Here is a 14,616-nt window from a genome sequence, read left to right as displayed (position 1 = left end):
TTATAAATATAATAATCAAATCGTCACACATATACCAAAACTCTTGCCATTTATAGTGTTTTGAACTAAATGTCAAAATCGATGTTTTTATAACTTAATACAAAACTATACATTCTTTTAGTGGTCATTACCACTGATGTTCTCTTCAATTGCTATTAAATAAGACATGGATTGCATGACTCGAGTTTCATAAACTCTTCTACACTTTTAATAGTTAATAATTAAGTGAAAGCAAAAATATAATTCATAAACATTTTATAATAATAATAATACATGTAATAAGTAATGATTATCAAAACTTGTTTTTACTATTTGCAAGCTTACATTAATAATAATAATAAAAAGTTGATAAAACTAACCATACAGTCGGCAAATTAAAAGCAATTCACAAAAATCATTGTCACAAAAGACATTACTGTTTAACGATAATGAAAAAAATTTGGCGAAAGAAAAGTCTAATTTTTACATTTGTTTGCAAAAAATCGTATATTGTTTGTATGTATTGATAACTTTTTTCATCACTTATGTAACGGACATTTGAGTTCAGTGCACCAAAAACCCGGAGCCCAGCGCACAGGTATTTAGTAGTTAAACACACTGGACCTGAGTTGCCATTGATTGATCTGTCTTATTGCTCATTGGAGGCAAACCTGAAAAACAGGAACTAATTATTCATTCCAAGTTCAAGATCATACCTACCTCTATCCCTCTATCTCTCTGTGCACATACACATTGCCTCTCTATCGGTGCCCATTAAAGACATCATCTCTACTAAACTTCAACTTTTATAGAAAGAGAGAGAGAGAGAGCATCAAAAAGAAGCAACAATTCAAAAGAAGATAGAAGTGCTTCAAATAATTTCTTGTATTTGACTTTCACACAGAAAACAAGCAAAACATACATTATATCTGTCTTTTTTTTGGTCATTACATCCAAACACAAAAAGTTGTTATCAAAATTTGTGAACATTTTTTTCTAATGACAACTAATTGAAAAACTTTCGTTTTGTGTGTTTTTTGTATTAATTTAAAAAAACTGAAACAAATATTGTGTGTTGACATCCAAAATGCAGTTTTTACAATCAGTTTATTTATTAATTAGTTTATACATAAGCCTCACATATAGTGCACCTTTTTGGGTGAAAGGAGGCACCAAATCAATTGTCAAACACTATAGTTTGCCATTAGTAAGAACGGGCAGAACGTTGACAACTATTAGAAGATTACCATCTCTTCCAATGAATAGTCATTTTCAGCGACGAAAAGCTGTTACACCAAAACCAATACCGATTCCGCAATCGTTTTACGATTCGTCCAACAAATTTGAAAACATGTTTTCTGGTGACCAATACATTGAACAAAGACATATCACAGACTTACCAATTGATGACTCGAGTGATTTGCATCCCATTTATGTGTTGCCTCCGCCCAACTTTCAGCCAATTGTATATCCGATTTCCCGATCAGACGGTGTCGCTCCTGAAGCCAAATTCAATGGACACGAAGGCATAGTATTAAAGCGTCAAATTCCATACACTTTTCCACACGGCATGAGTTCTTGGATTTTTGGTGGTCTGTATGGCACCCAAAGGGGTAATTACTGGGAAAGATTGGGATCAGATCTGGCACTTCATAAGCCAGTTGTCAAAAATATATCAAACAAACCCGTTGTAATTTATCTAAAGAAAACTCCTGAACAATTGGATCAACCGAAATGGATGATGTCGTTCCCCACCTATGAAGCACATAGTGTTGTCAAAGAGACAACTGATGTCCCAACAAATACAATCAAAAACATAATCAACAAAAACAAAATCAATTCAGACAAAAATAATAATGGCATCAATGATAACAATGTTTTGAAGACTAAACTGCCCGTAGGTTTGACCAGTTTTTTCTTGGGTGGTATGCGTGGTGTTAGTGGTCGTCATTGGCAGATGCCGTCCACATTGGTCTCATCGGTAGAGTTTATGCCAAATGATAGCAAACCGGTTGTCGGCAAACCCATCAAACAGAAGAAACCTATAGTGTATTTCAATGATGACAACGATTTCTATAACTATAATGTTATTAAAGTTGACAAATAATATCTTCCAAACAATAGTTTTATCATTTTTTTTAATTATCCATTTTAGTGGACATTCATTTTGTTTTTAAAATTAATTTGAATTTTTTAATGCAAAAATAGCACAAAATTGTTACACATAAATTTATTTTTAATTTAAATGTAATTTAAATTTACATAATATTTAATTTTCATTCATCATTACTCAATTCAATCATTGTTTTTATATATGTGTGAGTGTGTATGTATGTTATTGTGATTTACTACAGTAATATAATTTTTAATAAAAAAATAATTTTATAACTTATACCGATGTTTTTTAAAACAATTTCTATATTAAAAAGTTATAATTTATAACTCACATTGTGTTGCCAAAAAAAATTGCAATTGTCTTTAAGTAATACTATAAAAATTAGTACACTTACTATTATAGAAAAATTTAATAAAACTGATAACCTGATAAACTATTTATAATTTTTAAAATTTTACAATACAATAATATACAGTATAACAGTATTGGTAATATAGTCTTAAATTATGATATATGATTGTAATAAAATTAATTAATAAATTAAAAAATAATTTAAAATTGTATTTAAAGGTATATATGTTTGTTTTATTATTATTTTTTATTAGATATCAAACTAAAAAATATTCCTGTTTTTCAGGTTTGTCTCTAATGAGCAATAAGACAGATCAATCAATGGCAGCTCAGGTCCAGTGTGTTTAACTACTAAATACCTGTGCGCTGGGCTCCGGGTTTTTGGTGCACTGAACTCAAATGTCCGTTAAATAAGTGATGAAAAAAGTTATCAATATATATATATATATATTGAATAACAATTTTTTCCWAACAAATGCATAAATTGAACTTTTCTTTCGTCATTTTTTTCATTATAATACTATTAATATAGTAATGTCTTTTGAAACAATAATTTTTTGTGAATCGCTTTTAATTTGCCGAATGTATGGCTAATTTTTTCTACTTTTTTATTAATGTTGTGAGGACTTACATGTTGTAAAAACAAGTTTTKATGATTATTATTACATTTACATTATTATTATTATTATTAAAGGTTTATGAATTATATTTTTGCTTTCACTTAATTATTAAGTATTAAATGTATAGAAGAGTTTATGAAACTCGAGTCATGCAATCCATGTCATATTTATTAGCAATTGAAGAGACCATCGGTGGTAATGACCACTAAAAGTATGCAGAGTTATRAAAGCGTATCGATTTTGACATTTAGTCTAATACTTTAAATAGTATGAGTTTGCTATATGTGTGACGATTTGATTATTATAATTTCAAACGTTGTTAAAACTTGTATCCTATAAATCTTTAGAAATTTACAGCAATAATAATAATAATAATAATATCAATCAAAATATATTGAATATTATTTTTTATTCTATAGTTAGTTATATTTAGTTGAAAAGGTTAGGAATGTTTTTGACGTTTATTAAGCTTTTAATCATAGATTTAATGGCAACACATGAAGCACAACATATGTATAATTTATTTATTTCCGATAATTTTTTATCATAAATAAGATGATAACATATTTCTACTTATGATTTCAATTTGTTGTGTAGTGTAATAATAATTATTATGGCAATTATTGCAAATATTCGTTAATACATACTATTACAGTTAATTATATAAATAATCTATTTTTTAATGTATTACCCCTTGATTTAAAAAAAATATTATGATTTTTAAACATATTGCTACTGTATTTTATTTTTTAAAAAACATTTTTGAAAATTAAAGAGAAATGGATTAAACTTTTAGATTATTTGTTATTCAAAAGCTATCATTAAATAAATATAATTGATGATGATAATATTTTTATAATTTATTAGAATATAAATATGTTTTCTATAAATTTAGCCAAAATCGGAGACAATAAAAAAAACTTAACTTTATTTTATGTTAACAGTGTTTTCAAAAACTTTTTTTGTACAATCAATAATATTGAATGTATTTAATAAGTTATTTGTTTTTACAATTAAAAAAAAATTAAAAAAAAATTGTGAGAATCACAAGATATTTTCTCAACTCATATGTTTGTCGTATCTCTTAAGAAAAAATGAAAATATTTTTTGTTGGCCTCGAGTTTCATCAAAACTTGTAAATAAAAGACCACTAATAGTGAATAACATTTTTCAAGTATCACAAACATAATAATATAGTGTTTTTGTTATCTTATACTATCAAATATACAGAATAAATAAATGCTTTTTCAAATATAACATTTTGAATGCAAATCACATTTGAATTAATAAGACATTTGTCTTTTATAATATAAATATATTAAATAAATTACTGTACTTTTAATATTGTTATATACTTTATACAGAAGAGACACTCATTTTAGTGAATTAAAATGTTATGTTTGTTGTCTGTAACAGAATTTACTAAATAAACGTGTTATACAAAAAATAATGATATAAAAAATAATGATATAAAAATATTTATTCAAATGTTCATAAATTGCTGGGTTTTTTGGATAATAAAATGTTATGAAAAGTGTTGGAGTATATTATTTGTATCATTGAAATACTAATTGAAAAATGTGATAAAAAATAATCCAATAATAAATTTACTGTAAAATTAAATTAATACTGTCATATATTTGAATCACATGGAAAAAAGATTTATATTTTTTGATTATATGTTAAGATATGAAATATAAGATAAACATAAGTTATCGAAATTGCAGATAACATTTTATTTATTTTTTAAATATATTAGTAATAAACATTAAAAATAATGAAAATAATTGTCAAATATTTTTTTAACAAACCAATTATAATATTTATTTTTACAAATATTTGATTAAATAAATAATATATTCTTTGTTTGAAAAATAATAACTMTTAATAATAATAATACATCTTAAATTTGATCTAAAAAATAATAACTAATTGATTTAATTAGATATTAAAAAAAACTTTTTGTGTATACCGGTATGATTAATAATTTATTACTTAAAAATAAAAATAAAATTTAGGCAAATAAGAAATACCGAAACAGTATATACCGTATTAATAAATAATTGATAATATAATGAATGGTTTACTCTTCAATTTGACTGATGAAGACATAGATGGAGAACAACAGCATTATTGTCAACACAAGTACTGTATAACCAGTGATTGCAAAACATAATTACTTGTCTGATACAAGTCTGCAAAACAATGACAATATATTAGTAATCAATTGGTATTATAAAGTGGTTGGAAAACTGATGCAATCATTTCGGCATACAATTGGTTGCAATTATTTTTGTCATTATTTTTTATCTCTTTTTTATTTAAATTTAATTGTTTAATAAATGGCAAACAATTTATATTTAAATTTATAATTAATGTACATTTTATTATCATATTAGTAAAAATTATAAGTTATTCTAATACATAACTATCATTAGTTTAGTTTTATGTATACTTAAGGCATAAATGATCTGAAAATAACAATAACTAATTTTTACAATAGATATTTTTGATAGCAATACAGTATATATTATTCAATAGTAACACATTTACCTCCAGCAATGTTTTTAAGCAATTTATTAAGTGATACAAATCTATCTAACAATTAATGATAATATTTTCATTGATGTTATTAATGATTATTAATGTTATTATGTATTTTATAATGTAATCTTATGTTTTTTTTAGTATTATAATTACCGTATAATGTGATATTAATTAGGATTTATCTAAATGTCTGCTAAGTATTTTGAAAATAAAATTAATGATTTGTGTTTGCGGGTAAAACTTAATTTACAAAATTTTATTTATACTGTACTACTGTATTGTAATTTATATACTGTATTATACTGTATGTAAATAAAGTGTGTATTTTAAAAATAGCAAATATAAAATACAGACTTTTTTTTATTTATTCAAATTTTGTTGATAATTATATTTGTTTCATAATTATTTGTTAACTTTTATAACTATACTATACATTAAAATTAGACTCATTATTGTATTAATAATATTATATATTTAATAGTAATATTACAATAAAGATTTAATTTTTGTCAAATATTTAGACTAATAATAAAATATTTTTTTGAGTAGAAAAATAATATTTTATTACTATTTTCAAAAATATAACATTTTCAATGTATTTTATAATAATATATAATTAAACTTCAATTTTGCGAATCTATCTATACTATCTAATTTTTAAATATATTATAAAATGATTTATAATGTAGAAAAACTAAATTTATTTTAAATTATAAAACTTAATTTTTAAAAAATTTAATTAAAAATATAATAAATATACGTACAGTATATTGATTTTACATTGGGCATCTTAACTAAAATCTGATTTGTGCTAAAAATATCTCAATAAAGTTATATCTTAAATGCATTTTATTTGTTTTGTATGTCAAACAATAAAAACAAACATATTTTTACATTTTTATTATACATTTTATAAATTAAAATGATCATCAAAAATTAAATCCTAAGCTTTAAATCATTTATGTATAATATATACAAACAAAAAAACTAAACAAAAATATCATATATAATAAATTATTATAGCTTTTGAACCAATTATTTTCGGTGGAGTTTTTACCCAAAAAAAGCTGTTTAAATACTTCATAAATTATTTATATATTAATTAACATTTAATAACAAAACAAAAAAAACAGTTTTTTGGGACACAAATAGAGTGACGATAGTGAATGTAGTGAGAGATTGAACTCAAAAAAATTTTATGTAAAATAGTAGTAAATAATAATTTATTGTTTAATAAAAACTAATAAAATTAATTCATTAAGCGATAAAATGTTAAATTAAGTCAATAATAGAAAATAGGAAAAACAATTGTTTATTATAATAAATAATATTTTAATGCTATTCACTTCACTTATATTTTATTAATATTAATGATAATTCAATTAAATTTGAAACAAGTTATGTATTTTCAGTAATGAAATCTAATGCTATTTTAAATGAATATTTTCTAATTATATTATTCGCTGTGATTATGGTCCCAATCACATCATCACCTAAAAGATCCGATTGTCGCCACTCAAGTGATCAACTATTTCATCACCGAATGAATTCAATGGTAAAGAAGCGGACGAAACGGTTTTTATTTCCGTCTTCTCTTTCAGTCGTTAGTTTGGGTAACACTTGTGGTTGTAATCGCCTTACAAATAGATTTCCTCCAATTAATGGATATAATGGTTACATTCCTTATGGTCTCTAAAATCATAATTTTAAATGAATTTCTTACAATTGTCTCATAATATATCTGTCACAATATTAGGCATCCCATACCCAAATCCTTATGGAGGTGGAGCTGTGGCAGGTTATGGCACATATGGTACCGGAGGAGGTCTCAATAGGTTTGGAAGTAATCGTTTTGGACGCAATGGTGGACAGTATGGTCAGTACGGACAGTTCGGAACATTTGGCCGATACCAGAGATCGAGTCGAAAGTCAATTGACAGACGAAGACTATTAAGAGCTCCATATTTCAGAAAAAGTAAAAGAACTTCAATAAGAGTTAATCGGGACAGACATCGAAAAAGCCGACAACAAAAAGTCCAAAAACGGCAGATTAAGAGAAAAAATGCCTAATTATTTCCGATAACTATTAATTATATTGTTTTAATTTATGTAAATAAGTCCGCAATTTGTAAAAATATTATTACTTACTTACGGTAAAAATAAAATATAAATAATTATCAATAATTCATTAATATTGATGACATCTACTATTAAATTTATTACCATAACAAATACACTTTTAAATAATAAAATTATTATTTAGTTACAGTACCGGTAAAATTTAAATTTACTGTAGAAATAAGTAAAGTGCAATTATTAAAAAAATTCTATGAATGGTAAAATGCAATTTATATAAATCAATTCCCAAACACAATTAAATTAAAAATGTTTTATTTACAAAAGTGTATTTGTAGATTTACAATTGTATTATAGGCTAAAATGACTTAAATTGTCAATCAATTTAAATTCATAAATATATACAAACAATAAAATTTGATAATTACCGGTAAGTCGTTATTAATTGATCTCYTCAATCAATGTCTTTGGACATAGTTTTCTCCTCAACTCTTGGCCAATATCTTGCGCTTCATTAGGATTATTCATTAAACGCAAACTATCTGTTTAATTACAAATCATTATAAATCATAAAGTTATTATTGTGAAATTATTAAAGTGATATTAATCAAAGTATGCAATTAACAAACCAATCGTAAATTTAATTTGAAAGACAGACTCAGTTAGCATAACTGCATTGTCGAGAGTCCAGCTCAGGTAGAATTCGAGTTTCTTCACCAATGCATCCAATTTTAAATCTTTACGTTTTTGTTTTGAACACTTTTTCTTAACATTTTTTACGGTATAAATCATATCACTTAATGCTCTCATAACATATTCTGATGTTTCACAAGATTTCAATCTAAATTTTGGTCCATCAATCATATGTTTGCAATCATTGAGCACTTGTAGGGCCATATTTGAGGGTTGTTCGGTCATTATCTGCTGTACTGTCATTTCTAGCGATTTATTGAGATCATCGCAATTTATTTCTTGTGACAATTGGGGACAATTTCGTATAAACACTTCAATTGAATCAATAGTATCGTAGTCACCATTAAATAGACGACATGTATAACAATAGCTTATAAGTGTGTTGATCACCGCTGGACAGACAGCGGGCGAAACAGGTTTCTGGATAATTATAAACACAAATCATTATTACATAAAAATCAATTAAAAAAAATAATTAAAAATATTTACTGATATTAATTCTTTCAAATTTGTTATGTTTGACAATATTTGAGGTAATTTTGAAATATTGTTTGAAATATCTTTAACAGAGGTTTCATCAATCGGTGTAACTAAAGGTTTGATAGATATGTTAGTGTCATCTGTCAGCCACCACGGCTGCCAAACATCAATTAAAGTACCGATTTCTCCACTTTTCAATAGCTGCTCAAACTCTTGTCTTTCACTATCATTCAAACAGTTCCAGAGTTGATGCGAATCATTTAAATCAAGATCTTTAAACCGTTCATCAATCAAAACATCTTCGTTATCGATATTATTATTATCATTATTAGTGATAATTTCTTTATCAAAAATCTGTTGACCGTTGCGTTTAAGAATTTCAAGAAACTTCTGTTTTGATGAATCACTTCAATTGAAAACAAATCATATTATAAATGAAAAAAACAACAAAAGATTAAAATTTAAAAATATATATAAATTACTTAAATCGTTGACTAATAAGCTCTTGAGTAACACATTCTTTAAAGAACTGTTCCGAGCATTCAATGTGTTGTTCACTGCGGAAGCAAATCGATGAACAGTAACGTCGGTGACATCGGGAACAACAATATCGCGATTTTTGTGACAAACAACTGTCAAACATATGAATGACAAATATAATTATATCTCATTTTTTGTTGACATCATCGGTAATATACTTACAAATCACACATTAATTGGTCACTCTTGAAGTCCATAACTATTACCGCATCGGTTCCACCAATGATTGTAACAAAACGTTTTTACGATAAAAAAAACATTTGTTTACATATTTAAGTATACAATATGTGTGTCACGTGTTTGACATACAAATCATTAAAAACACTATTGACTGCACTCTAGTGTTCATCAAATAATACAAACATGTTATTCAATATTCAATATAATATATAATACTGTATTCAATAGTGTATTGTATTAATACTATACGTTATTCTATTAGTTAACGCTATGACTGTAAAATTGGCGCCACTATTGTCTCGACAATAATTTATATAACTATTTGTACATAAATGACGTTTGATGTACTATACAATCAATTGAAGCCAAACTTGAAAAATGTGTAATAATTTGGTGTTAAACTATTGCTATTAATATGATAATAATAATAAACTTATAACCGATAGTACTGTTAAAAAAATATAGTTATATACGGTATTTACAGTTGTCTATCATTTTTTACTGTATTAATAATATCATTGAAGCGATAATAATTGTGTAATTATTTTTAGACTCATTTTTTAGAGTTCAATAACTTTTTTCTTTTAACTTATTTTTCGTTATATTATTATTATTATTATTGCCATTACAACAAATCTGTCACTTACTTATATGATTACAATAAGTCTATTATTTATTTTATTACCTAAAAAAACTTATATGACATTTAAATACCCAAAAATTTTAACAATAAGTAATAAAACGTGTAAACCATTGAATACAATGACTTGTTTGTTAAAAAAAACTATTTCACTTTTACTATACTATCTATACTTTACCATTAAATATGACTAAACTGTAATTTTCTGTTAATTTTTTCGGATAAATATATCTCATGTTTTCATTGAAAATATTAATCAAATATATCAATGGTCTTCTAGTATTGGGGTTTATATCAATAAAAATAGATATTTAACCTAATTTACATTTTTAAACAATACAAAAATACTAATACAATAAAAATACTGCATATATATTATTTACCGTATATTTAACTGTATAAATATATAATATTGCAAAAATGATTTAGTTTAGTTAGAAAAAATTGTTTTTATATAACTAATACATGAAATATAAATAAATAGTTTGTAAAAATTAATTATTCATTTATGAAAGCAATGTGTTTTAAATGTATTTGATTTTAATAGCATTTGACACAAAATATAAGTCTAGCCTCTAATCTATAAACCATAATATGTTAAATACACGCCATATGTGACATTATGTGTGATATTAAGCGGATTAACACAACTATAAACGCCAACACATCGATCAATGCGACAAAACTATAACTAATACTGTAATACAAAGTAATAATAAATAAATAGTCAAAAGTTTTAGTATAGCAAATGATTTATAAATGATGTGAACATATAAATCGATATAACATTTTCTACACATTATTTCACATTATTTTTTATATACATTTTGTATATCTATATAAACCATTCAATGTTGAGTTAAGACATTTCATAACATTAGACTATTTAATGATTTGATTATTAGATAACACAAACACACCATTAATTGCTGTCTTAACATCTATGATATGGTTTTTGTTGAAACACTTAAAGTAGACAAACAAATCAAATATCTGGTTTAGCCGTCATTGCCCTCCCGTTAATAAACATAAACCCATAAATATCTCATAAAAATAAATAAACAAAAATTGAACGGAAACTCGCAAATGACACAAAATGAATGACTTATAAAATATTTATTATTTAATTAAATCTCAAATAATAAAGTTTTTTCATATATCCATATTTAAAATGGGAGAACAAAAACAATGTTATTAATAGTAATAATAATATTTCTCTTTTTTTTGTAGTAAATATTAAATAATTATATACTTTACACTAAAATTTTCTGGAGATATATCAATATATATTTTTGTCATTATATACATTACGTTGAATAGTATTGTTATGTGATTTAATCGTAATTAAGTGTTTGTATGAGTACTTATATCACAGCCGATGCATGGATTGGCAAACCAATTGACGGTTTGTTGTTGACTACCAATGTTAGTGATATTCAATTGTTTTGCTCGTCTCACGATTTGGTCCAACAGTAGCGACAACTCGTCCTCATCGGAAGTGGTCGTCGCGCGACTGTATTCCCCGCCCGAGTCGTCAGAGACATGCGTTCCTTCTTTACATGTGTTAAGCGTTTGTTTGTTTACAACTCCCAACTGTTGCTTAGACGTCGGCGATGACGACGACGATGCCGACACTTCCGGCGATATCTTATTATGATTACAGTTATGATTAAAGTTATTATTTGTTAAAAGATTGAGATTCAAGTTCTGGAGTTTAACAATCCTTTCCAATTGTTCCACACGTTTCTGGAGAGCATTGATCGTCGCGATAGACTTTGCCTGTTCTTTGACTAAAAACAAAATCTCGGGACTAATACTAGCCTCCGGTAGTATCGCTGTTGTGGTCGCACTTGTAGTGGTTGGCGGCGACGTCATCGACAATGATTTATGTTGAGTCTGATTATCTGAGTTTGTAGTCTTAACTGTTATCCTTTGTCTGACACTGTTATCACTGTTACGACTATTTGGTGACAAACTTTGTTTGCTGTGAGAGTTGCCATTAGGTGTAAGACTTTGTGCCGGAAGACGTGTCTGCAGTCGCGATGTCGGAGAATGTGTCGGTGTTGTTGTGGTTGTTGTTGATGTCCGCGATTGAAGGCCACTATTGGTTCGCACACTTCGGACGGTCTGAGACCGAGTTGTGGGCGACCGTTGAGTTAAATTCCTTAACATTGAACTACTATTTGTTTCAATCTTTGTGTCATTTGTTGATAAACTATTGTCACGTCTTGTGTTTCGCGACACACTTCGAGAAGAGGATACATGTATTGATGGCTTCGATGACTGACTGGTCTGCGATTGATTGGTCACTGTTTGCAGTGATGTTCGACTGTTGGTCAGCGACGGCGCGTATGTATTGGTCTGCGGCGAGTGTGAGCATTGATTACTACTCGTGTGGTGTTTGTGGTCGCGATGGCTGACCAGCGAGTGGTCGCACTGTTGTTGTTGTTGTGAGAGTTGTAATGTACTCTTCGGCGACCAATCACTTAATCCGAGTAAATCCAAGTCTCGGTCGAACTCTTGGAGTACACACTTATGACACGACATTTCCCGTCGTTCATGTGGTGGTCAACCCGTAGTACACAACCGATTCATTTATGGCTGTAATCATCGGTAAAGTCTATCACTGAATAACATTATATCAAACAAACAAACAATTCATTCATATATTAGATAACACTTTGCATTGAAAACCAATCAAACAATTGATTCATTCATTTATTTATAATTTCATTCGATTTGTAATCAAAAAATTCAGTGAAAATGTCGCCAAATATGCACTCATTTAATGTTGTTTTGTCTTGTGTTTAGTCAACACTAATCTCAATGCAATCCAAACACACAGTAAGTAATAATACTATGACTACTAAATAATACAGTAATAGTAGTAATAGTAGTCATAGTAGTAGTCATACAGTAATACAATATTACAGTGCATTCATTCAATACGTAGTAATCATTTGACGTTCCAATTGACCGACTTTTCAGACTCAGGATATCAGACAACAAAATCTATTCATATAATACGTGACCAACTAATACAAGTGGTTGTGTAATACATAACATCAGTTAACAATCCATCCATTCATTTCCATAGTCAACAGGGATTCTAAAATACAAACAAATAATGTTATCTATAGTATGAATGACTCCAAACAATGTTTATTGTTTTTAGGAGTACTATAATGTAAACAAATGTCGTTACACTAAACCATTCAATTTAYTGAACCCTTTTTCATTGAAAATCATAGGAAAGCCCCCATATTTTTAACTAAACCCCACCTGTAGTATAGTATTACATAACTATTGATTTTTAGTAATTTAGTGCAATCGTCCCAATAATACGATATTCAATGTATTATTATTATTATTATTACAGTCTCTATAATCCCATTAAATGCCATTAAATATACAGTTGTTGTCAAATAATAGTTTCAAACAACAGTTATTTAAACTCTCAAATAGTCTATAATTTACAGTCAAAAAACACAATACAAAACAATATAAGTCACAAAAAAAAGTTTTGTCTAAAAACTTTTTTCACACTTAAAGCTTAAATTGAAAATTACTTTTTTTAACAAACATTTTTATAGTGTATATTATATATTACAGTATATATCCTATACTTATACTCAAAGAAAGCAAATATTTATTTGTGAATAAAACTGTTGTTTAAATAATTAGAAAAAAGTTTGCGAATAATTATTACAATAAAACAAAACAAAATAAAAACTTTTTTTTTATTATTTTAATAAAAAACTGTTTTCTTGTATATTTAATTAATAAAATAGATTTTTGTTTTGTAAATAATGTTTTATTCATTATTACAAATAAAATGCTTTTTGTTTTGTTTGTATTTCAATATTGAATTAAATAACTTTCCAATGAATAATAATAACGTATTAATGTTATAAAACATTTTGATTAGTTTTGTGATATACTGTATGTGGTTTGTTATGGCTTTAAAAAAAATTATAATTAAAAATTTGACTTTTGTGTGGATTCAAAATAATAAATTTAACAAATTTTTAATACAATAAAACACAGACAAAAAAAACTTAGTATTTATTCTATTAAACAATTTCCTAAAAATTTATTTTTGTAATAAAAACTATTTTTATATTTATGAAGTAACGTAATGTTATTTTTATATCATATAAAATATTCGCATCAATACATTAGGCAATAAAAATATTTTTTTATTATAATGTACAGTAATAATAATAATAAAAATAAAAAATAGATATCCTATAAAAAATTATATTTTAAATATAATGAGAGAAAATTTTGTTGAAACAGAATTTCTAATGTATTTTATAATAATTTATAATAAATTTAATACAATAACAAAAGTTTTGGAACAAATATAGTATACGTTAACAATATATTTAATT

The 14,616-nt window shown here is 26.0% G+C and overlaps 2 protein-coding genes across 2 annotated transcripts; both read right to left on the bottom strand.

Annotated features, from left to right (window-relative positions):
• Positions 1-8,120: 8,120 nt before the first annotated feature.
• Positions 8,121-9,705, bottom strand: LOC128960909 (uncharacterized). The gene is made up of 5 exons (XM_054307073.1): positions 9,565-9,705; positions 9,345-9,494; positions 8,872-9,268; positions 8,319-8,802; positions 8,121-8,231 (listed from the first exon to the last, which is right to left on the bottom strand). Exons 1-5 carry the CDS (start codon positions 9,597-9,599, stop codon positions 8,131-8,133), a joined length of 1,167 nt encoding a protein of 388 aa, XP_054163048.1. The 5' UTR covers positions 9,600-9,705; the 3' UTR covers positions 8,121-8,130.
• Positions 9,706-11,566: 1,861 nt separating this feature from the next.
• LOC128961235 (uncharacterized) lies at positions 11,567-12,769 on the bottom strand. The gene has a single exon (XM_054307452.1). The coding sequence runs from the start codon at positions 12,767-12,769 to the stop codon at positions 11,567-11,569; it is 1,203 nt and encodes a 400-aa protein (XP_054163427.1).
• Between the last annotated feature and the right edge of the window lie 1,847 nt (positions 12,770-14,616).

Source organism: Oppia nitens, unplaced genomic scaffold, assembly GCF_028296485.1.
Source record: "Oppia nitens isolate AA-2021 unplaced genomic scaffold, nextdenovo-longstitch-racon4-pilon3 scaffold5_pilon_pilon_pilon, whole genome shotgun sequence".
In the NCBI taxonomy this organism is placed as follows: Eukaryota; Metazoa; Arthropoda; class Arachnida; order Sarcoptiformes; family Oppiidae; genus Oppia; species Oppia nitens.
This window is presented reverse-complemented; position numbering and strand designations above follow the sequence as displayed.

Bases quoted from the DNA above. Each gene is read 5' to 3' on its own strand.
- LOC128961235 (XM_054307452.1), bottom strand. From the start codon at position 12,769: ATGTCGTGTCATAAGTGTGTACTCCAAGAGTTCGACCGAGACTTGGAT.